The 25667-nt window shown below is 41.5% G+C and overlaps 2 protein-coding genes across 7 annotated transcripts in view; one reads left to right on the top strand and one right to left on the bottom strand.

Moving 5' to 3' along the window:
- Positions 1-25667, top strand: part of LOC135167671 (transcription factor Adf-1) — a 48328-nt gene that overhangs the window by 7702 nt on the left and 14959 nt on the right. For 2 of the 6 annotated variants that reach the window (XM_064131114.1, XM_064131113.1), the window contains exons 4-5: positions 15487-15600; positions 22203-22380. In XM_064131114.1, the coding sequence (XP_063987184.1) occupies positions 15487-15600; positions 22203-22266 (178 nt within the window). In that variant the 3' untranslated portion in view covers positions 22267-22380. Of the gene's footprint in view, positions 1-3368; positions 3445-4455; positions 4619-11663; positions 13390-15486; positions 15601-22202; positions 22381-25667 lie in introns of those variants that run through there. The other 4 variants (XM_064131115.1, XM_064131117.1, XM_064131118.1 and 1 more) reach the window with 4 other exon arrangements.
- Positions 14960-25667, bottom strand: part of LOC135167670 (ankyrin repeat domain-containing protein SOWAHA-like) — a 45981-nt gene continuing 35273 nt past the window's right edge. The window contains exon 7 of the mRNA XM_064131108.1: positions 14960-17600. Coding sequence (XP_063987178.1) covers positions 17526-17600 — 75 coding nt within the window. The 3' untranslated portion in view covers positions 14960-17525. The remainder of the gene's footprint in view (positions 17601-25667) is intronic.

Consider the following 25667-nt stretch of genomic DNA (forward strand, 5'->3'; position numbering starts at 1 on the left):
AAAGCTTATGGCTTCGAAATCATTCCTAAAGCTTGACAAATCGATGTGAAACCGGGTAAAATCACCTTCGATTAAAAATTCAATACCAAACTCTAATTTTTTTAAACTAATTGAACAAGAAACATTGTTATGATGCCATAGTTTGCAAGCAATCCTCCATACCAATACACTTAAAATGAAAAAAATGTCACGGACATTTCACCACCCCCTCGGCAAAGCCGAATATGAACCCCTCGACGCAGGGGTTGCGTGGCGGATCCATTCACTCTATTTTAAAGTCCACTGTTATAGAACCATGTAATATATGACGCAGTATGCTACGTCTTTTTTCCACCCACTGTGCACCCCCAACCCCTTTATTTTTTCCAACTCCTCGCGGAGTCCTTCACTTTTAGCAACACGTGTGCATGTGAGCCACCGGCAAAGTGTCGCAGAGGCAGTCACATTCGTCTCCCTCACCCCGGCTTCTCTCTACCACCCCCGGTAAATATATAACAGTGTATGTAACTTTTTATACTTTTGACAATATTTTAAAGTAACACGTTATCCGAGACAATATCGTGACTTTGTCTCGCCTACTTTTATTTTCAATTCACCCCCTCAATTTTTTTATCCACTATTTCTTCCATTTTACTTTCAATCCGTCACATATAGGATGGAAAGAGGTATCAGGATGTCTCTGTTCGTCGTACAGTTGAAAAACAGGACATCTGCTGGCCACCAATATCCTCCATGTGATATTACACAGTAGAATTTTTCAATTTTAATACTTCTCCACATATATTATCGTCTCAAAAGCCGAAGAGGGTTAAATCATAACTCTTCGGGTTTCTCCCCTTTTCAAAATTTTTTTTTCACCCAATGCAAAGCTATAATTCGCAGATCGATATTTTCATTAGTATTTTTTCAATATTTTTTCTGTTGTGTTTCAAGCGTAATATGCCAAATTCTACACTTTAAACAATAAAAAAATCGTAATATTAACAATCTCTCCCAGTGTTCCGTAATTTTTACCGAATATTTCTCTCTCTGTATTTCATTTTTGAATTTACCAAAACAGAATGATCCTCGAATAAAAAAAAACCGCATTTACAGTAGTTTCGGGAGATGCTGAAGGGCCACCGGGTGGATGCCCTGTCGGTGAGCCATGTGGATACCGCGAGGAGGAGATTGCATTGTCGTGGCTGTCGCACGCCACCGTATGGTCCGCGAAGGCGCCACCCGGGCGCGGCTTACGGTCTCCCATGAGACGGTCAAGTATTTTTTACCCTCTTTACCTTTTATCCCTCCTCCTCCTCCTCCCACTCCCCCGAAAGGATTAAATGCGAGTCGATCCTATACTCGATAAGCCAGTGGAGTACCGCTCCTCTCGTTCGGTATATCGGTGACAGATTAAGGCCTCTTGATGCTGAAAATCTTTCCTCCTCTCGCCATAAAATGAAACCACTGAGGACTAAAAGCTGGCGGATGAAGAGAGATGAATAAACATTGTCTTCGATAAATTCCTTTTTTCTGTCACCGATGTACAACATTATTCGTCGCGTATACAGATCACATTGAGATAATAATCGTTCGTCTTTGGGTGATCGGTTAAAGGGATTTGGGGTTTGTGGAGACCCAGGGTTGGGAGGGAGAGGGGCAGAATGAACCCAATGCACTCACGAGTCTCGAGATGAAAGAAAAAAAAAAGGGAAAAACAATTGAGGTAAAACGCGTAAGCGAAAAGAAGGGAGAGCTTTCTTCCGATAATTGGGTACACGGAATGCGACTCCTTTTTCTTCGGTTCGTTTTCAAGACTCTCAACCAAGTACTTCTCCACCGTCTTAATCTCATCCTCTTCTTCATCCTGGGTCGTTATACATTCTCTCCTACAGTTTGTCGGTTATGCGCACACCGAGACTTGAGCTATTGGGTGGGATGCGGGCGTAACGAGATAATTAATGTCCCCGAGTGGAATTAGCGATTTACATGAGAGAGCCACAAATGTAGAGGGCGAGGAGAGTTGTGTCATTCTGTCTCTATCTTTCGGGCGGTCCCTGAGACAACGACGAGGAGTTGAGGTGGCGCGGCGTCGACAGCCAGAGCTCGGGCTTACACCGTTGAAACAAATGAGCCGAACCTCACTCCAAAACTCAGATCCCCAAACTACGAACAAGAAGACAACTCCTCCGACAAAATTGTGTCCGAGGGCTTTCTGGGAGGGGAATTTCAATCGCGAATGTTATTCCATATTTTGGGATTTTTATTTTTCTCTTCGTTGGATGGAGAAGGGGTTGCTGGGTTGTTCGGTAATCGGGGTGGGTTTGTAGGGTTCGGGGGGAAAATTACCGTATCCGAGGGGACTTGGTTCTGTTCATCAAGTTTTTTCTACTTGATTCACATTAATAACTGAGGTTATTCTCCGGAAATAAAAAATCGTTTTTGTTTCAATTAAAAAAATTAATCACAGTCAGGAACCGAGAAAAATAGTTCAATAAAAATTACCCGACAGCTCCGTAATTCCCGAGTGAAAACAAAGGTCCGATAAAAATTACGAAGGGTTCACTAAAAAGTACGGAAGGCTCCGTAAATAGAACGCAGCGAATTACCTAATTTTTACGATGCATTCTGTACTTTTTATTCGACCCACCGTAATTTTTATGGGACCTTTGTTCTCACTCGATAATTACGGAACTTCTACGTTATTTTTACCGAATATTTTTCTCCGTGTGAGGGTTTCACATATCGAATTATATTTCTCGAAGCATAAACAAATGAAGAAGAAACCGAAGGCTTAATTTTACCCCATTTTCATTGACCCTCAAAATAATCTGTTCATTTAAAAAAAAATTAAATGAATAAGAAACTCTAGATTTAATTAAATGAAGTTGATTGTCGCAATTTGGTATTCACTGCACCCATTTGCATCAACATTGAAATAGCTCGAATCATTATATTTGGTGATGGGGGCTGGGGGGGTGGTAAAGCCCATAGTGAACCATTGGTAGTGATACAGTGTTTGTCGCAAGCCGCTAACGAGCCCACCGAGTGTATCTTTCTCTTTCTGTGTGCGCTTTGGTTTATATAAGACTTATAAAGACTAAAGCGGCGGACCACACGCATCCGATCCTATCTGGCGTCTTCGCCCGGCTCTTTCCCTTCGTCTCCGATGCACCGGGTACTCCCTCGAGCAACTCCCTTTTGTCTCATCAGACGTGAAAATATCGGTTGAACTTACCCCATTCTGTCAGTCACCGAGAACAGAAAGAATATTTTAATGATCATAATTTGTGTCACGAGTTAGTTCTCTACAATTTATTTTCATGTAAAAAAGAGGGTAATTACCGTTGTGTCGTTGACGCTCTTGATGTAATCCTTGTATGTTCCAGCGATGAGTTTGACAATGTTTTCATCCCCGTGTTTGGCTCCCCAGTGCAGTGCGGTCTGTAAATATAAGGACAAAGACCAAAATTCAAGTAAAAAATAAATTAAATTCTTGGAACTGTGCAAAACATGAACGAATAAGTCAGTCGTGGATTCAGAGACGAGACGCGAACAGCTGTTACTCGATGTGTGCCCTCGTGTCGCCAGTATTTTGAGAATAAGTCGACCCTGCAGGAAATACTCAGGGAATTAAACGAGGTGCCACGTTAACTCGGACGGCTGAATGAATTGCTACTACGTACTGCACTCGGGTTAATACTTTCGATTGTATTTTTTTTTTTAATAAAAATACACAAAAAGATGGGTAAATGAGGCGAGATAAAGGGCAATTAATAACAGCGGGTGGAATCAGCACATGTGCATTATCTTTTGATGCATCACACGTGAGATTTCAAAAGGAACTGAAATATTTTTCTTCTCGGGGAGTTGAAAAAATACTCGCACGTTGTCTGGGGTCTTGCAAATTAGAATTTAAAGTTCTATGCATGAAGCACATCATACGAAATGAGGAGAACTGGAGGAGTGTACAACCCAGTTTTATTCCCGTGACTTTGTTGTCTCTTTTTACAGTCACTGTCTCATTCTATCTTGCTGAAAACCATGGGGGACTACTTGCCGGGGTCGGCTCATTAGCGGCACAGGGGAAAAACTCATCCTAACGAAGTAGACGTACCTAATGACGAGGGACAAACGTGTGCGTTGACTGTACATATGAACTCTATTTCTACTACTCCCAGGTCTCTTTCGTATGTGTAGACATGGGCATTGCTCAGTCGGTATTACGATGTTTTATATTCATCAGGGGAATTAGTAAGTAAAGATAGTGGGGCTGAGTAGGAAAATTTAATATACACTTTTGTCGTCGCCCCTGATTTGTTAAGCTAAAAAAATTGCAATCGATGAGGCCTAAAATTCGCGCCCTTTCGACTCGAATGCACTTTCCCTCGAGGTGTCCTCCCACCCCAAATTTTTTCGTCTTGTTTAGTATTTTTTTTTTTACATCATTATGCTTTTCTTTTCGTGTTTAATTAGGTCCTCGCGTAGACATGGACCACGTCGTCTACTTCAGGCGTTAACAAAGTTTTATGAAGGACAGACATCCCCGCACGGACTTTGGTTTTTCCTTAATTTGTGGATGTCGTCGCAGTCCTGTCCAACGTATATAACGTTTGCGCGTTAGTCGCGGTATCCAGGATAAAAGAATGGTATGTCGTAGTACAACCCTGACACCCATGATATATATCTCGCTTCCCTCTTTTTTTTCATTCACATCCCACCTTTTTACGTTTGTGAGACTGTGGACCAAGCAGAAGCCCCCAAGAAATTCCAATGGCCAACACCTCGCAAAATGCCTTTGTCTCTTCGGGGATAAATAAATAAAGTTCGAATATTTTTTCATTTATGGCGATAGTCGTCGGGGGGATGAAAAAATAGTGGCTAGAAAAATTTTTAAAATTCCATCGAACCTGAATAAGGTTAATTATGCTGCGATCGTGGAGCTAAGGTGATCACATCGTTCCTTATTTTTATTTAAATGAGTCTAAATACGGGGTTTTCTAACTAGAAAGGAGAAGTTACAGATGAAAGTGAAATTCAATTAGCTTAATTACCAATCAAAGTAGTCAGCTAACCACCTAATTTTCATAAATAATCGCCCGTAAATGGAGACGTTCGACCGCGTCCCAATTCTCGCATCGTAAATCTGAAGTACGTAAATTGTAATTATTTTGTTAATTACAATTACAATAAAAAAATATCGCGCTATCGACTTGTGCCGTTGGGACTATTAGAGAACAGTGTTTTGAATAAAAAATAATCCCTTCGTTTTACTACACATTTCTCTCAGTGTTTCCTCACGCAAAGAAAAACTTTCCTCCCGACAATGTGAAATCTCCTTAACTGATTAAAACCCCTGGACTTTCGGGGCCACATAGAGGCGAATTGCTACCGAGAGAAAACGTTAGTGTGTCGGCACAGCATAGGGTAGCCCTCACCATCGCGTACCTTCTGATGTATGCAAGCGATACAGATATCTCCGCGAAGGAATTTGCGTTGAATTAGCGTATAATCGTCGGGCCCGATCTGCCTTCATACGGAATCCCGCGGGCCGCTTACACGTGTCCAAGGGCTGTATTCTCTGCGCGAACACAATATTTAGTGGCGGTCCCAGACGTTGCCGCCGCGTTGAATAAGGCTCCCGTGGGACCACGCGCAAGGTATGCCGCCCTCGAGTGGTGTATTTTTCGCAAAATATCTAGTTAAAATGACGCACAAAAGGCAGAAAACAACTGTACAAGATTCGTTATGTTCAACGAGATCAAGAGGTTAACCGAGTGGACCCAGTGGATAGATTTGAAACAGAGGCCCAATTCAATATAATTGAAATTATCTATTTTTCCCACAATTTTCAGTTACACTGAGAAAAAAATATAAATTTGTCAACAATATTTTTTTTCCACCACTAAATGCCCAAAATTTTACTTAACATTCTCGTCAGAAATATATTTGATTCGCAAAATTATAGTTTTCTCTGTGTGAGATAACGCAAAAATCGTCATTTCCGACGAGATCAAGAGGTTAACGAGCTGACCCAGTGAATGAATCTGAACCAGCCAGAGACCCAATTCACTGCAATTGAAATCATCACCGGAAAAGTGAGGCCCAAGGTGTCATTAACAGAAATGGATACAGGAAATAGCAGATTGGCATGTTTAGAAACTCCTCGTGTATCTGGATATTCAATTGTCGAGGTAACACCCATGCGATTATAAAATACGATATCACAATGTTATCCCTTTGCCATCGCGATCGTTTATAACTTGGCATTTTCTACTGGCCGGTGTGCAGAACTGTGTAATCTGCTGCATACCGAGAAATACGCCTCTTCGTAATGTGAGTATTTAAAAGAAACGCAAAACACGGTGAGAAATGAGGAGAGAAAAGAGAAAAAAAAAGGTCTCATACGAATGCATCACTTTGTGGCAAATGAATTCAGTTATGTGGATAGAAGAGAGTGGGATATACCCATTGCCGGCAGGTGCGGACCTTCTCCGACGAGCCGAGACGTGACAAGACATTGCCATCAGCCTCGGTCATTAGCTCGTCAGTTTGATTCACTCGAGCGAAGACGATGTGTGGTGCCTTCGGGTGGGGATATCCTGTGACGATTCTATTTGTCATTAATGGGGATAATTGAGAAGATGGCGGAGCGCGGGGGAAATTATATTTGAGGGTGGGAAGTGGATCCCAAAATTATGAGAAGAAATTCCAGGAGAGAGGCGACGATGACGCGATGTGATTCCGGTATTCGTGGGATTGAACTTTAGATTGGCAGAATTGATTGATTAGCGAATGGATTTGGCTGTGAATTTATTAGAAATTTTACGGAAATCGGTTAGAAAAGTATCGGATCCAACCAATCGAAACAACTGATTCGATCCAATCACTTATTGTTTCTGATGCATCTGGAGAGTTTCCGCTTCCACCAACGATCATTGCATTCCAGCTGTGTTAATCAGGAATAATGAACGAGCCTGCATCCCCTAAACTGAACTTCTCCCAAGCATTTTCGACGTGAACGGTATTTCATTGTGGATTACTGGGCTTATACGATTTTCGTTCCAATCGCACGGTTAAGAGCGAGTAGGACAGAATCCCGTTGTGACACATTTCATCCCCTCCTAACCTTAACTTTCACGTCCTCCTCCTCCTCTTCCGTCCCCACCCCCTAAACCCTCCACATTTCACACCGTACTTTTATCCTCCCCAGTCCCGGAATTATCAGGGCCACGCGCCATTATATTTCAGTACATATGTACTGGTTTGGTAAAAGGCAATCGGTGCCCCTCCGAAACGAGCCCGCAAAACACCCGTTGTACGCCTTGCTGGCGCTTTTCGAAAGATATAAATCGTACCGCATTGCTTTTACCTGTTGCCATTGGCACCCCTTCATCCATTGGTATTATTCTCTCTTCCAATGTACCACCAATTTTTTCCCATTTTCCCATTCAACTCCTTCTACACAATTCTACACAAATTTATTTCCTAGTCCAACTCATTCACTGCGAGGGGGATGATTTTCGTGGGGGGTGTAGACAGTACTGTTCCACTAATCATGAAGTATCCTATTAATGAAAGTCCAAGGATACAAATTAAGTTTGTCAGATGACCATTAGTCAATGTAATCGGGAAAATTACCGTACCACTTAATAAAATTTATCAACTGTTTGGTAAAAGTTACATAACATTTAATAACAGTGATGAATGTTTTCTGAACAGCTAGGTAAGTATTACCAAGTAGTTGACAAATTTTTCTAAAGGGTACGGTAATTTCCCCCGACCGAGCACGCCCCCATCGTCCAACGGAAAATATCAATTTACGGTGGTAAATTTCGCTCCTCCACTCCAGGAATTTCTGGTGGTTCATTTTCTCTATATACGAAGTTGGAGGTTCAGCAGAGTAGAACATTGATCAATTGAGATCAGCGGATGTAGGGATGGGGTCGAGAGACCGAAGGGTGGGCCAGTGGAAACTGTAAGCTGCTTTGGAAAGCGATTGTACCGAACGTCGGAGGTCCAGGGCGATTAGGTAAACCCAGGATTAGTCTCAAACGCAACCCCTTTAACCTCCCGGCATATCCTCTCAGTGCATTGGATGCAGTGGGGGGGCTTCGATTGCATTCCACCCTCTACGCTAATACCCTCATTCTCCCTCTCTTCTCGGGGCTCATTTACATCATCCAATTGGCATAATTTCAATTGTACGAAATGAGGAGGAGCACTTGACGTGGAATCTCTTCGGCATTGATAAAATGTGAAACTCCCCTGATCATAAAACCTCCGCCAATCTTCTCTTATACTGGAGGAAAGTGTATGCACGTATCCGCATGCCGCGAGATTTTATCTTTCTCCCCAGGAGAGTCGGCCCTTTGTGCACTTTTTTTTTTTAGTCAAGAAGAAGTTGCGTATTTATGCGAGACGATCCACCAACAACGCCACCATACGTTTTACTCTCTTTCATTCGAAATTTTTTTGGTTTCGTTGGACTTCAGTTATTCACTCCCTACGATTCATGACATACCTGAAAAGCGACGGACCTAGAGTCGCCTTTTACATTCGATCAATAAATTATACGAGATCCCAATCGACCTGTCGTCCACTCTGTACTTCATCCCCGGAGATTCTCGATGTTATTCGCCGGGAAATTATGTGGAGGGGCTCGTTGAGAGCCAATGGGAGATTTAAAATATTGAGATGTCTCAATTTTTCGGTTAAATCAAATTTTATCGTGTGGGTGGGTTTTTTGGATCGTCGACTGATTTTATCAGGTCACTTAGTGGTTGGGGTTAGACTGTGGTTCGATTCACGATGATCAGCGTGAGGGGGTGAGGGACGTGAGATAATTATCAGGGAGAATAGGGTCTTTGTGTATTGTTGGAGGAACATTTTGATTTCGGTGATAGTTAGGGGTAATTTGTAGTAATTTTGAAGAGAAATGTGTGGGAAGTGGAGATTCAAGTTGAAACTTTAGTTTTAAACTCTAAATTCTATTATTTTTAGTTGATAAACAAATTGCAGAATATAAAAGTCTTGAACATAAATGTTATGCATATTTTCTTTGAAATGACCGGAATAATTTGTGATCGTTTGAATACTTTAAATAAAAAAAGTGTATAATTGGTTACTTGGATAATGTACCGGGATAAAAGTTTAAGAGTGAAATTTCCGGTTCACTAGGGGGATATTCAAAGGATATTGGAAAATAAATTATGACGTTGATCAGATTGTCGCAAGAGCGATATTTGAATGACTAAAACTCCGGAATAACAGAACATTTATTTTTGTGTTTATGAGGGTTACACAAAAATTTGGAATTCTTCTAAATTCCCCGTGGAATTCCTCCATAAATCCAACTCGATCTCCCTCTCCAGAAATTACTGTCAAATTACCCATGAAATTTCCATTTATTTGCGATAGTGCGAAATATTTCTGGACCAGATTCTCCTGTTCCTTTCAAGACCACTCCACACCCACCATTAAGATTCCCCTGTTAATTCTTGATAGACATTCTCGTTTCGTAAAATCTCACTGAATATTCACTGATGACTATCTCCACTTTTTCAGCAGAATTGATACGAAAATTTGTCACGGTATAAAATGGTATTTTCGTCCAGCAAATTCTGTCTGGCTCCCAGGTGACTGTTCCTGAGTTCCCCTAATCCCTCCGAGTGTACCAATTATCCTGGGCGTCCACTCTGCTCAGTGTTTCTCGGTTCATGCAAATTGGATTTCGGTCAGAGAGACAGTGGAGCTTCCACTGTTGGAGGACACTTTTATTGTCATTCTCAGGACGGGGGGTAATCCACCAAGTAGAGCAGTTTGGAATCGTGAAATTTAGGGGCGCGGAGGGGCGGCAGAGGGGGAGGGAGGGACGATGAGGCCCTTTGACAGGCATTGTCCAACTAGGTATCGGTATCACTGAGGATACCGCCCAGAAAACGAAAAATTTCTTCAGCTGGACCTTTCAGAAAGCCTCTCATTGTCGATTGGAGGACTGAGAGACAAATTTAGTTAAATGGAACAATTATTTTTTTAATCAACCACTCGGTCTTATCTTATCGTTTATTGGTTCGTATTTGAATGTATCGCCTTTCGTTGATCTGACGAGTTATTCAGGCGATATTTTTAATGGAATGACGACCCATTTTTAACGGAATATGTGGAATTAAAATGATGAAACAATTAAATTTTCTTTTGATAGGGAAAAATATTCGTTTAACAAAATATATTTCGTAAAATCTATGACATTTTTCTGTCAGTGAGAATTTCTAGTGACCGAGGTTGACCTGAGGTCCGAATTATCAGGTCAGGCCGATCTTCCTGAGGACAAATCGTTGGTCCATCTCCACATTGTTCCCTCACCATTGTCCTTTACCGTGTCATTAAACATTTTCCATTCCTCGGGGATTTTCACAAGATACGATGGTAAATGAGTGAAAGTGCGTGGCCGATTTTCCACTGGGTTTAATAAAGAGGAAAATTGATTTGTGAAATCGACGCTCCCGACTTTCTCAATATACTTTTATGGGAGTTCAGTTGGGTTCATCGATGTTACATTTAATCCGTGGTAGAGTGCTTTGCGCGGATGATCGGGTAATTGGGAATCATCAAGTGAGCGTTGGCGATTCGAGAGGAAAAGAACCATTATACATCGCTTTTTCTTCTTATATTATCTCAATTTTATGATTTTTATTTTAAATACAGGGGGAATTAAATTGTTTCGCGGTGAGAGTCGTTCGATCCTGCACGTACACCTTGTGCGTCAATGGGGTGCATTAATGTGCTTCGATCGTCGGTGTGTGCACACAGATAATGGAAAATCTCAGGGAAAAAGATGATCGTTTTTCTTCGGAAATATAGGTATTAACTCAGGGTACGGGAATCGATGGATTAAACAATTGGATTTCAATGAAATTAACGTTTTTTTTCTTGACCGGTCAATTTTCTCTGCGATATAATTTTTCTTTCTAAATTTCTTTCTGCATTTTCCGTCTCTTTTCTCGTGCAAACACCAGAATTTCCTTTAAATATTTCTCCCCATTTCCCATCTCAAATTACCGACAAATTATTCCCCATTGCACTCTAAGCAAAGGGTTCCATAATCTACACTGAAAACCTCTCTTCCTATGTGCATTCGGTGGGGTAATTTTGGAGACGATAAATTTATTTCTTCCAAGATCTTCATTGACGTAAATACATTATGAATTTTAATATGAGTCGAAAAAACCACCCGCGATGTTCTGGCCACACTTGGACGCGTCGATTAAATACAGTCTTCCCAACATGGAATTGAAAAAAAAAAATATCATCGGAGGGTTACTGGGAACTGCATTATAATCGTTTTCGATCGATGTCGGCGTCCTCATATATACGTGCCGGTACTACGCAACGCTAAACTCTCTCTCCCACTGAGTGGAAGGAAAAACGTAAGAACTCGAAGCGGAAGTCAACAAGACTGCTACGATGAATATTTATAAATCGGTGAAAAAATATTTTTAACCACGAAGAGAAAAAAGAAATATGCGCCGTGAGAATTCTTCCGATGTTTTGTCGATATGTTATTTTTACCCTGTAATAATTTTTATTTTTCCCTCGACGACGATTATTTGCGGTGAAAATGATGTGTATTGGAGTACTCGGTATCGCACAAGAGTTTAATACAGATTTTTGTGGGTGTTTAGACTGTCGTAGAGGCAGCTGGCGTGCGGTAAACCACTGGCCGCAACCCTGCGTCGGCCGTGCATCACACCGGCCACTGTATCAACCCCAACGCCCTCCCGACGCACCAAACCCCCGGGATTGCACACCACATTGGCTATTTCTGCACTCACGACACGGTGTATACTAGGGTCCATGCACCAGTTATCATCTAGACGAGGGTAGTAACGAATTTTTAACTTCTCGACCCGAGAAGAGGATTATTAGATGGCAGCGTAAAATCTCCGAATGAAAAGTACATGAGAATGAGAGAGTAGTTACATCACTATCGATTTTTGGTGACGCTTTTTGTTCACATGATTATCGCCGAACATGAGTCAGTACAACCTGAGGTAGTCAATGTACGAGCACGAGCTCATATTCCACATAATGAGGGCGGACGAGAAACATCAAGAGATGCGCCACAGCGAACGTTCGCGGGCGTAATTGAAATTTGCCAGAAGGGCCCTCTCTCCCATCAGACGAGGCCGCCTTTTCACTGCAACCTATCCCCGGATCTCCTTCATATACTAAATTTTCGATTATCGGCCTTAATCCGCCGTTACAAATCAATTCCTCAAACACGTATCGCAGATAAAGCAATCAGAGTGCCGAATTACTTCATTAATTTCAAAAAAATGAAAAATTAAACCTAAAAACTAGCACATGATACTCACATACTGATGAATTTTTCAGGTGGATAATGGTTGGAAATTATCGTCAGCACATCGGAGTCCATTGTTTCAAGGTTTTTCAGCCGACAAAAAGCATGAAACAAAAAAAATATTCCATTATAAGTATTTCGTGGGATTAAAAACTTCCTGTTGAGTGGCGAAGCAAAAAAAAAATACAAATAAACTCTCGAGCTCTGGTGGCTCGTGTCTAACTTGGCAAGCCAATCCGTCATGATCAACTCGGGACCTGTGATTTAATTGTCACCATTCCAGATATGGCCCCGATATCGCGAGGAAGGGAACGAAAGTCCAAAACAGAAGAGAAAGCGAGCCAAAAAAAAAATTATAAAATAGGTGAACCATGAGCTCACGTGATAGCGCTCATCACGAATCTCCCCCCGCCCCCCCCCGACCTGGGAATGCGCCGGAATATCAAGAAGAATTGTTCAAAAATCGCTGAAAAAAAAATATAACGATAAAAAAAAATATCGAAACACCTAGAACACCCGTTCATCACTTTGTCCTGGCACTCGTGTTGTTCTCCATACGCCAGGGCACCGTGTGCACCCGATGCACTTCAGTAGAATATAAGTTTAGATGCGTGGTGCACGAGAGAGTGAGTGTATGTCTCGTGGTTCTGTATAATTTGACATGTTGTCGTACACGTTATTATTCAGATAGATCTCGAGATACGCGGGTAGTCGGTTGAGTCTCTCCTTCCTCACCCCTCCCTTCCCTCGTCGTAGTCCCTCAACTTCTACCTCCCCTCCCGCCCCTTCTACTGCCTCTTTTAACCTCTTCGTATCCTTTTTCAACCCCCGCATGTATACAATACAAGTGTCGTAACATGCACGAAGGAACTGACGACGAATTTAATGTCACGAGAGCTGAGAAACACGCTCCTCCCCATTACCACAAAATTGAGAATAATTTTTTTTTTTCATTAACTGGCTAACGTTTTTTCATTGGGGTTTTTGTGTCTGAAAGAATATAGAGAGAAAAGCTTGAGAAACGTTCTGGCGACGGTCACTGAAAATCAGTGACCGTCGTCAAAAAAAAAACCAAACCAAAAATTTTTGCCCATCTCATGAGGAACCACGGTAACCCATTCTTCCCCCTAATTTCCCCCAAAAATTACCCGATATTGTCTTCATAATTTCCCCAAGGAAAATTCGAAAATGTGAAAAGAAATTTTTTTACATCAAGTTCTAAGAGATGCAGCGATAGGAATTGGCAATTGCCTCTCTAAATATCAACGATTATATTAAATTGTGTATATTTCCCTTCATAATTACTTGAATTATACGCATTATGTAAATCGCTATGTTAATGCCAAGAGTTGCCTCTATTCGCCTCTCAGCTATCTCATTCTCTTCGCATAATCCTGCGCTCACCTTTCCTCGTCTCTCAACGCGCACTGCCGAGGATTACAGCAATTTCGCTTAAGCGCGCGCTAAATGTTACTTTATGTACTTTTTATATATGTATAATGTACACTGTAAGAGCGCCTTTTACGTTGACTGGATGAGGGAGAGAGGGGGGGAGGGGAGGGAGTACCACCGGGGGAATATTATATGCCAAGGTAAAAAGGAAAAGGGCCATACTGTGGCAAAATGCACTGAGGCAAGTGGAGGACCCTTTTTTTTAAAACGTCCTCACTTTATTTACATAATATTTTAGATCCTTATCCAAGTACCTACGTGAGGCTTAGCGCCTACTGGCGATAAACCACCTAAAAAATCGAGTGATCTATAAAAAAATAATAAAGGGGTGAAATAAAACTACCAGGCGCTAGGTGGCTACCGGGGTTTAGTCCGGTGATTTAAAAAGGGCCTCATCAGAGTTTCATTGCATCGATTGGAAATAATCGAAGTAAAAAATGAGGACTGTAATTTTCCACGACAATTTTCTGTTTTGAATTAACTTCTGGGAGGATGATAAGTATGTGATGAAAGTTCGAGGGACAGTAATTACTCAACCAATCTGTTTTCTCATTATAGTTTCGTTTTGATTTTATTCATTTAATGTTCACATTCGCGGTGGCTGGTTACGTCCATTTAAAACAAATTGGTAATTCGAGGAACGGAATTTCGAATTGGAGAGGAAGTTGAAGTTAAAATTGTGCGATTGGATTTTTTTTTGTCAGAGATGGTAATTTTAAACCGGTATAAATATGACGAATTTTCAAAATTAGACATTGGCATAAATTCGCGATGAAGATTGATTGGAAGAGAAATAATTTGAGCGATTTGGGGCATGAGAAAATTCAGTTTGAGAACTAAATTTTCCATCACCGTAGCTTCCTCCCAACTTTGCAAACAAAATCCCCTCATCCGCAAAAATTTATAATAAACCTAGAACGACAAAAAAAAGTTTCCTATCTCAGTGAGTGGTCTATACCTCCCCCCGTGATTTCCCATGCAAATTGAGTTGTCCAGCCGTCATTATGCTAATAAAAATAATGACACGAACCTCAACAGAGAGTAGCAAAGTTTCAGCTGCCGTAATGAACATCTCCCTCTGAAAATCCCCCGATGAATCTGATGACAAAGTAACGCCACTCCACCCGACAATATTCCCCGCCCCCTCTCCCCCCCTATCACCCGATAAAATCGATATCAAACAATCTCCCAGATCAATCACTCCCGATTCGCCAAAACTGATGGCAAAAGTATCCGATAAAATCCCAAAAATAACAGGGTAAGATTTAGCCACAAGAGACGAACAGAGTCCACAGGGTTTACACCCTGCTGATTTTTTACGATCTGCAGATTCAGCAACCACCCAATTACACTCACCACGATGGTCAGTTGTTATTCCTTAACGGGCAGTTAGTAGCGGCATTAATGTCACCGCTGTGACGCTTTTAATTGCTCGATTATGACCACTGAGACGGGAATAATACCGACTAACAATAGCATTAGTCTCACTCTACTTGACTATTGTCATTGAGATATCGCAATATGACACATGTGTGCAAACCGAGAAACTCCATGCCAGCTGGAACAATTTAATTACACGATGTAATTAGTTTCCCAGAGTCACTTACAATGTTGTATCGCTTTTTGTCACGAATGTTTCCGTCTTTTTAGATTTTTCAAAAGAAAAATAAATCGTCGTGTATGTGTTACAGCTGCTTTGTTGAATTATACGAGGGCAACGGTGACGCAAATAAACCCCGATACGATCTTGATCGGGGGGTCCCTTTCATCGATACAATCTCACTTCACTCACCGCAAGGGTTTTGGTAAGTCATTATTACATATTACCGATTTCCTTCTGTATGAGAATTGAGTTTTTGCTACTTCTGTCCGGCAACAACGGCTGCCCGGAGGAATTAATGGTACGATTACCTCGTTCCTCGTATCCACACTATCTTCAAGTAATTCTTTCATTTTTTGCAATGAAATAAATAAAATGATATGGCGTAAAAATTTAGTTAAACGGAACGATTATTTTTTAAGTCAATCACTCGGTCTTGTTCATTACTACAAATAATTAATTAATGTAACGAAATATTTCGGAATTTTTAGATAACTGTGATTAAACTGAGCGATTTTAATGGATTCAATCACTAAATCATTAATGTTATGATGCAATAAGATATTGTTAATGGAATACTGACCCATCTTCATTGCAATGTTTCATTATCTAGGCTCTAGAAGAATTGAAACGTTGAAACAATAACATTATATTTTTATCCGAAAGAATATCCACCCGACAAGATATATTTTGTAAAATCTACGATATTTTTCTCTCACTGTAAGAATAAAGCAAAGTGACTGAGACGCTGTAGTCCACCAGTAACATTTTTTTTTTATCTGACTTATTTAATCAGTCTGGCCAGAGACCCGAGACGCTGCACGCGATATACATGCCATCCTTTTGTATTTTCCTCCTTTTTTTTCCGTCATGTACTGACGTTTTTTTTTCCCAACATTTACATCTGTAATTTATACATTTATTACACAAAAATAAGCGGATGGTGATAAGGCATAACCGCTGTTAAATGTACACAATTGCCACCTGGAGGCAATTAAAATATTGTAACGCTCACTCGAATGGATTTAATTCCTGGTAATGGTGAATAGTAAAATATTAGATTATTTGTTATTCGCGATTTAGCGATAAACAAGTGTACGATGTATCGGTGGGTCAAGTGTGGGCGATTATTTCGAATATATTTGATTATTAATTTGGAGATATCACAACGGGGCATTGCGACCCCCCTTGTGAGTGTCTTCTCTCATTTTTCTACTTTCTACAAGCAATAGTATATGCGTTATGAGACAATGGCCGCCCGTTGTGCTGATGTCTCCGACGACGTCTGGGAACCCCCGTTGTGGGGCGCCGTTCACATTTTACTTATAGAGATGTCAGTTATCCAATGGCCAATCGGACTTAACCAATGATCTTCACCCCGATCTACAACGATTTATCGACAACCACTCGATGGTACCCAATAGCATTGATTCAATCCTTGTAATCGATTTCAAAGTGGTGGTTGAGTGGGGCACGTGCGAGATGTGAAAAATGTTTTTCATCGTTGAGTGTGAAATCACGTGTAAAATGGAAATTATTCAGGGGACCAGGAGCACCGATAAGATGTGTTTACAAGGGCTTTCAGATTCTTTTGGAGGATTAATTTTTGGGGGTTTGAAAACATATTTTAATTTAATACTCACACCCTGGTTGCGGTCACGAGAGAGAGACGATGGTGGAGACATTCAGGAGCATGAAAGGAATGAAACAAAAATTATGAAAATTAATTATCGGGGATTTTGGTGAATCAGGGGATGAGGGTTTTCGTGATTAGCGAGTCTCGAACTGTCTCGAATTCCGTTCTGCAAAATTTCAGAATTTTAGATGGAACGAGGACGGAAATTCGTTAGTGCAATTGAATTTTTAAAGTACTATCAGTGAAATATGAAATTTTATGATTTCTCGGAGAGAAATAGTTCAGCAAAAATTACACGAGTCCGATAAAAATGATAAAGGATCCACTGCAAGGTACGAAATATTCCGTAAAAATTACATAGCGTTCCGACCCTTTTACTAGACCTTCTGCAATTTTTATCGGCCCTTTATTCGCGCTTGGGAATTATCGAATTTCAATACAATTTTCGCTGAATATTTCTCCCCGTGTGGAAGTGAAACTTTATCGATAATATTTTATTTATCTGCACGGGTTTCATCGATTTCCTGATTCCTCTGCAGTATTTTGAATGCACTCACGGATGATGGATCCTGTAACAGATAAAGAAAACATAATGGTTCAATAAAATTGACATAAAAATCACGAGTTGATGTTATTTAGTGATTCAGTTTGTGTGCAACACCACACGCAAATTTGTGTCTGGGATCTCTCTGCATACGGTGATTTCACGTGCCTTCAGGGCGAATTATGCGGGTAAAATAATTGGAATGTAAACGGCGACGCGTACCTGCGACGAAACAGCCATTTTATACGGTGTCCCTCCCGCGCTTCAGCAAAACTCACTCGTTTGCAAGCGCCTTTTTTATACTGCTCAACAACCCCCTCCCACCCCCACCCCCAATTCCCAAACATCTACGTATAAAGACGTTCCTTCAGGTTCGATCAATAATTTGTTATGCATACCCTGAGCACAGAAAATTGCGTTCAATTTTGTCTCTCGGTTGGGCTACCTTTCTCTTTCACGGTGTCTTCATTTTTTCATTTTTTTCTTTACTTGAAAAAACACATTGACTACATAAATATAGATGTTCTGTTTAAAAGACCATTTTATCGTGTTTAGCATAATCCTCGACATCTCCGTGCAGACATCGCCCACGGAATTATAATTTTATTGATAATTTTTTAATCATTTATTTCAATTGGACGTTGTCCCTCGAAGACAAATAGTCAATTAAAATTACACATCTTTACCGTAGTCCCCGAACGACATCTAGTGAAGGAAAATTTGGCGGAAGTGTTTCGAAATTATTGTCGAGGTTCCGTAATTTTTAGCCAAATTTTCCGGTCCAAATTGCGATATCGTCTCATCATTTTTCTTAATTAAGTCTTAATCGGTACGCGAACGTAAGTTCGGTAATTTTTACTGCATATTTGCATTTTAACCCAAACCTACGGCTAATTTTTTTACAATTTTCGCGAATGGTAATGAAAATGAAAAAAAAAAAGATAAAATTGAAACTCAGAGAAAATCATTCGATCCGCACAGCTCTCCCTTTGCAATGTAGCGACTCGAAACTTTCCTCAATAAAATATTTTTCCCAACCACAATGATAATAGTGCCAATTTAATCCGCATGAAAATTGCCACAACAATTACGGTATGCTGTATGCTACTTGGAGTGTACGTTCTCCCGGGAACTGTACTCCTACATTCTTCTATGCAAAAAAAAACCAACTCGCTAAAAAAGAGAGAAAAAAAAATCGAGGGAACCACGAGTAGAGCGGCTAAATGAGTCGGGATGCTGCTGAACCAGCCGCAAAATCGCCCGGAGCCTTCCACCACTGTGAGTTTAAACTTTTAATAACAAAGCGAGGGAGTATACCGTCGTTACGTTATGATACCAGAAGGCAAAGTGGTGTTATAGGTTCAGGGTTTTGAATTAAGGGCGCAAGGAGGTGAGGGGGAGGAAGAGGAAGGTGAAGTGGTGGCGGTTAAACCGCAGCACAAGCACCGACGCAACCGCGAAATTGCGGCCTCTCCTCCATCTACGATCTGACCCGATGGAAAAGCCTCCATTGATTATTGAATTATCATTTTTTTATTCTAAAAAATGTTATGAGGGACCTCTAACCTCCTTCTCATACACACGCACCGCTGGTCTTCTCATCCATTATAAATTATTAGGACAAATGGGGCCTTGATTATTGTTTCTCATCTTTTGTCGAACATCTCTCGGTCACTTTCATAATCGAGATGGATAAAATAGAAATTGTGGGAAGAGTTTAGGGTGGATGCGCAGGAGAATGTAATTAAAGGTGATTCATGGGAGGAGGAGAGGGGAATTTTCAAAAGGGCCCGATTTGCAATTTTTGTAAGGCCCCGGAAATTCTCTAAAGTCGATTCCTACGTTTTTCGCGGCCTTCGGATCCACTAGAGCAAATTTATTATCACACTAAAAGAAAAATATAATTTGACTGATCATATTTGTTTTGGACAAACAAATGTCCAAAATTTCCATTAAAAAATCGGCTTTAAATTAATGTCAGAAGAATAATTAATTAAATTCGAATTCAGTAATTTTTCCTGAATATTTCTCTCCCCGCAGAAGACGATCACCAGACACTCGGGCAATTGCCGATGAACTCTCCCTCCCTCCAGGGGCCGATGTCCCTCAAAAATTTGTCATGTACACCAAACTAAAAATGTAAAAATCAATCCCCGCGGGTCATAGTCCGAGGATTTGTCGCCCACGCTCTGGTGTCATTACCGGTCGCATTGTTCCTGGGTTGACACTCCCGTGTTGTACGACTGAACCGCCGTAACGTGGTCCACCCAGTTGATATCACCCTGCCATCTACCTTTCACTCGACTTCCGCCAGTGATCCGTCAGAAGTCACTTTTTATTAATGACCCCAACGTGCTATCTTAATAGTTCTGGCTCGCCTCGGCCTTGTTGCAGCCCGCAATATTTCCCGTCAATAAAGATCTTCAAATTCCTCAATCACCCCCTCTCCCTCCCCCCAACGCCAAGCAACATCCCGCAGTCAATGATTCATGATCACGATTCAAAATATTCGGCCATTTATTTCGCTTGAAATTCATGTCATTGTCAAGTTGGACAATCAATTCCCCAATCCCAAGCAGATGCGTCCTCGCAATTTGTCGACAGGTGACACATACCCAACATTTGTAATCATTTTTTCCCCCGGAATTTCATCAAATTGAATAATTTATTTTCCATTCAAGTCTAAGTCCATCCCCAACCCAACTTCACTAACACCGGAGGGCCTCACACCCCTCCTTTTAATAAACAACCCCATTTTTTTTTGGCAAATTCTCCCGTAATTGAAATTACCATTGAAATTTCTCTGAATGTGCCCTTTAAATTTGTTCCCCAAATTCTGCCTCCGGTTTAATCATGCACTACCCCCTTTCCCCTTACCCATTGTGTAAATGGGGGTTGAGAGTGCGCGAGAGAGATGAGACATATATCCACGGGGAGGGGGGCGGGCGGCGGGGGTGAGGGGATAGGGGGTATAGAGAGTTTAACGGATACAGGGGGGGCCCCGCTATAGTGCCGGGCTCGAGCCGTCATTTGTCAGGAGCTGTCGCGCCACGAGCGTGTTTCTGTTCCACCGGCGCAGATAGCGGCCCATCCATGGGCCGTTCATCTTTATTCCTTTATATACTCGTATATAGGCAATTCTCTCCTATCAGTTTGTCTCACTCACTCGCCTCTTTCCACCTCAAACCACCGATCGTACGGGCGCCCTGCCCCCCCCCCCTGCCCCTACTCACCCCACTCTACGTTTTACCCTGTACACGACTCCCTCGAACTCATTTAATTACAACAAACAATTTATTAGGTCCATCCGGGATACGCCCACGGGTATAAAATGGCGCTATGCGACTGCCACACGTTTTCGATGGGATTTCAGAATATACCAGACGAAGAGAGAAAAGCGAGGGCGGATATATCGCATCAACCAAAATTCCCACTTCGGGGCGGCAACCGAAGCGATTGCATCTGTCGTCCAGCAGGGAGGTGGGGTAAGGGGTGCATATAATCACTCGAATTGGTGATAAAAAATAAAGGGCCATTCCGACCGATATATCTGGTGTCTATTGCCACCCAACTGTTGTCTTTTTAATTGTGAGACAAATAGTTACTAATTTTTCGAATCACAGTGATGAAGTTGGTTATGGATTAATGGAGTGAGAGAAAAGTTTGGTACACGGAGAGAAATTTTGGAGAAAAATTTGGGTTCCAGCAGAGGAGATGAGGTGGAAACTGGGGGTCAGGGAAAATGTTCAGTGTTGAGACAGGAAATTATAGGAAATGTGAATTTTTCCCGTATTCCTCTGGAAATTCGTTAGAAATTCGCAGAAATTTTAGGTTAACAATAGTAGAGTTGTTTATACCCGAGGGGTTATAACAACTCTACTACGGTCTTGGTCAATAGTTCCGACGGAATAAGACGACGTAATTCATTGGGGTAACGAAATACGTCGGAATTTTCCGAGACCTAGTCATTAAACTTTACCCTTGAATCCTTGACTCTCATAGGGTAATTTTTCTTGAATATTTCTCTCCATGTCTCCTGGAAAAAAACCAAACTCTCGACAGTCCACATCCCCTTCCTCCTGAAACGTCCCGCATGTCACCGTAAACAGAAACGTAACCGCGAATTTTTAGTGATAAACTACAAGAGAATCCTTCCCATCCTGTCCTTGTTCCCCAGCTCATTCGTTTGTCCGTTTGATAAACGTAGATTTCCTCTCCCCCCTCTCGTTGTTACCACTCAGGCAAATAACAACGGTGTCCGTGTCTCCGGCTCATAGAGAAACAATATGTAATACAAACTTAGGCGAGTTTGCGAATGAATGCCGAAAGGAGTTGGACAAGAATCAGCGTGGCGCCTCGTTTCCCCCAAGTGAAAATATACTCTCTTGGCGCTATTATTGTAAGGCCCCCCCTTCAACCCCTCCACCCCCGCGAATAATGGGGATACACGATTTGCCCGCACGCACGCGCATTACTTCAAAAACCATTCACTTATATACCTCATTCGCTCGGTTTTAGAGGGCACCCCCTCCCCTCCCCCCCACACTCGTTGCATCTTTTATTCATTCCGACAGAGTGGAGCCTTAATTTGAATTGAATAGGATTTATAAATTATTTTAAATTATAGTTTGCGACGCATGACCGAACGAGGGAATGAGCTACTGAAGATTTTGCTGTTTATGTCGTCATGATGGTAGGGCCCCTTGTCCCCTCCACCCGCTAGATGGGGCATCACGAAGTTGCAATCATCCGTCGGCAGGTGCATTTAAGGAGGGCCAGGAGGGAATGGAGCACATCGCACCGACGTAAGTGACTCCAATGATGTTTCTTGTCCTTCGTATTTTTTTTTTGTTTATCTGCGAGATTTTCAAGATAAAAATAGAGTAAAAAAAGAGGGGAGGAAGAGAAATGTTGCAAAGGGGTGCCGATGGAAAAATTGTCTCCGTCGTGACTTCGTTTAGGCTCGATTTTATTCCCACGGGGGGAAAGGACTGAATGAATCTCAGTCGACAAAGGGCTATAAGAAAGCTCTGGTATGAATTACAGATTGTCGGGAGCTTTTTGCAATTTTTTACTGAATTTATTATTGCCGGATATTTGTGGTGGATTTTTATGCTTTCGTTAATGGGATTTTTTTGCGATACGTGAGGGAGTGGGGTGGGGATGAACGGGGCTTTTGCGAAAATGGAGATAAACAATACGTCAATGGATTAATTTGCTCGCAAACAGGTTGGCAAATACTGTGAGGCGGATGTGACTGGGTGCATGGTAAATAAAGGAGCCTCCATTTATTAAGCTGAGCAATAAAATAACGTTACTCGCGAATCTCCGTGGGTGGAACGTATCACTAACAGCTAGAGGGGCGAGAGAGAGAGAGAGAGAGTGAGAGTTCCCGGTGAACGGACAGGCCTGATTTATGCGCAAATCGGGGGACGCTCTTCGCTCTCCAACTCTATACATAACATTTTGCATGTATTTGCACCTACAAGTTCTCGCAAATTAAATTATTAAATTGTACAATGAAATTTATTTGTTTATTCTTCGGATTTTTGCGTCTGGGATATGGTGGATGGGCAAAAAAATGGGGGGAAAATTGTGGGGGTGAGGGCTATATAGACGGAACGTTTAAGGTCACTTTACCGTCAGGTCGGTATTGTTTTTGAAAAAAAAATTACAAATCCAAATGTGATTGAGTTTTATACAAATTTCGGGCAGTTTTTGATAATCTGCGAATTTACTCACAGGGCAGAGCTACTTTAAAATGTGCCACTGTGGGAGTGGGAAAAGCTCGCGGTTATATTGATTACAGCACTTACGGTTGACATGTGTCGCGATACTTATCGTGCATTATACGCATACCATGGACACACACACGGTGTTTCTCCCTGCTGGCTCATAGTGTACCCCATATTGGCATCAGTGGCCTCATGCCGCGAGCATTCTGACCATCGAAGGCCAGACTCCTAATGTCGCTTATCAATGTTAAAAACACCTTCTACACTATCAGAAAAAAAAATTTCATGGCATTTCATAGTTTTCATTTCTATTTACCCATCAATCGAATTCTATGGAGGATATATTTCGCAGAAATGGATTGTTCATTCCACATAATGAAAACATTTCTATTAAAATAACTACATGACTTCATTAATTACCCATCGAAAAAAAATTCTGAACGGAATGGAAAAATTTCCAATGGAAAGTTTTAATTAATAAACTCCTGTACCAATGCCCCGATAACACAACCAAGCTCCCTACGAGTTTCCAATTTTTCTGAAAAAGTTCCCCACCCCCCAAAATAATAAAATGAAAACAGATTGGATTAAAAAATCCCCAGCATTAGCCACCAAATTCATATCAGAAAATTGAAATCTGAATAACAGTAATAAACGGTATCAGAATTATCCCCAATGTTTCCTCTCAAATCAAAGCAAATTTTTATTTCTCCCTTCGTCTTGTTCACGAGCTCTCTGTGATCAAGTAGAAAATTTTCAAGAAAAATATCAAAAGTAAAAAAAAAACCAAATGTGAGATAATGAAAAGGGAAGGAAGAAGTTTACTGGAGGGCGAACTAGGAGCAATACAAGAGTTTGGTAGCCAGGAGAGAGGCGCACCGCCAATTAGCTCGAAATAATGAACGTGTTTCGGCTCCTTTTGTTTCTTGGTCTTTTCGCCCCAGAGCCAAACGGGGATGCTGTCCCATCTACTCGTTTTATATATATACCGGTGGTTTTTCAAACCTCACGACGTCACAATGCTGGGGGCTTCTCTCATGGTGTTTCCAGTCTGTGTGCACCATAACCAAGGGGATTTCACCTGCGACCTCCCCGGTATTCACCGGTCGATCCTTAAGATCCTTATACCCCCTCAGGAAATTGCCATTCCGCTATACGCCATGTCGTAGAGGCTTTTCAGGATGAATGCAAACAATGCTCCTTGTATCCCCCATCGCTTTTATATTCATTTATACTCACTCTCCAATGAAGCAAAACAAAGCAAAACACGATTTTATTTTACATCTCATTTTTTTTTTCAAGTCAGTCTCCACCCACCGGCTAATTGCCAATTAAATACCACATCCTCATTTATTAATAAATAATCACGAGTCTCCAACGGGCCGGTTTTCCCGTACGTATTCCTGTCGAATATATGAATGCACACGAAGAGAAAAATTCACGAAAATAAATTTTCCAACAAAAATTGGACCTCCAAAGGACTAAAAAAAAATTAAAGTTCTTTTTCCCGCAGAAATTAGCCTCCCAAGTCCATTTTCTCCGACAATACTTGACTTAAAAAATCGCCGAATGTCACTTCACCCCCAATTTCATCCTCCGGAGGTCCTGACCCCAAATTTCGCTCTCACAAAAAAAGTAAACTTAATTTTGCAGAACTGACTCTCCAATTTTCTTACTCAACCGCAACTTTTTTCGCTTTCGCCTTTCGCTCTGCGTTTACGATTCAACCAGTCAATTTTCCAGAACTTCTCGCCTACTTTTTCCCGTATTTTTCCCTTCTTGCATCACCTCCTCCCCCCCGCCCCCATAATCCCGCAACATGAAGCAGAAACTGGAGAACTAATTACTAATTAGTAAATCGTAGCGCGCGTCGCGTGCCACCCCACGATCCCAGAAGAATCGATTAACTACTTTATTTCTCTATCAAGACTATTTATCCTTTGTTGCAATGATGATAAAAAAAAATTTTATTTCCACCACTCGGGTTAGGATGTGGCAGCGGAAAAGGGGGAGAAAAAAAATTGAAATGAGTGAACGAAACGGTAGCAGACGGAGAGCGTGGATTAACAATGCCGCAAATACTGGTATACCGGTCGTGGAATGCCTGCAAGCGCACACGGCGCATAATTAATACCGAAGAGAGGCTGTTTTACCCTCTTACTCACTCACTCAAGTTGCTGAGGCGAGAGGGAGTGATGAGGGTCCAGAGGAGGGAGGTCATGTTGAGAAGCCGGTTCCCTTTTCTCTCCTCCGTTACCAAAGAACCAAACGCGAAAAGGATGAACAGGAGGATCGTTCGTATAAAGGGGGTGGGAGGTGGAAGGAGTGAGGGGTTGGAGGGACAAGGGGGAGTGCAA

The sequence above is a fragment of the Diachasmimorpha longicaudata genome, chromosome 11, assembly GCF_034640455.1.
Source record: "Diachasmimorpha longicaudata isolate KC_UGA_2023 chromosome 11, iyDiaLong2, whole genome shotgun sequence".
Lineage (NCBI taxonomy): Eukaryota > Metazoa > Arthropoda > Insecta > Hymenoptera > Braconidae > Diachasmimorpha > Diachasmimorpha longicaudata.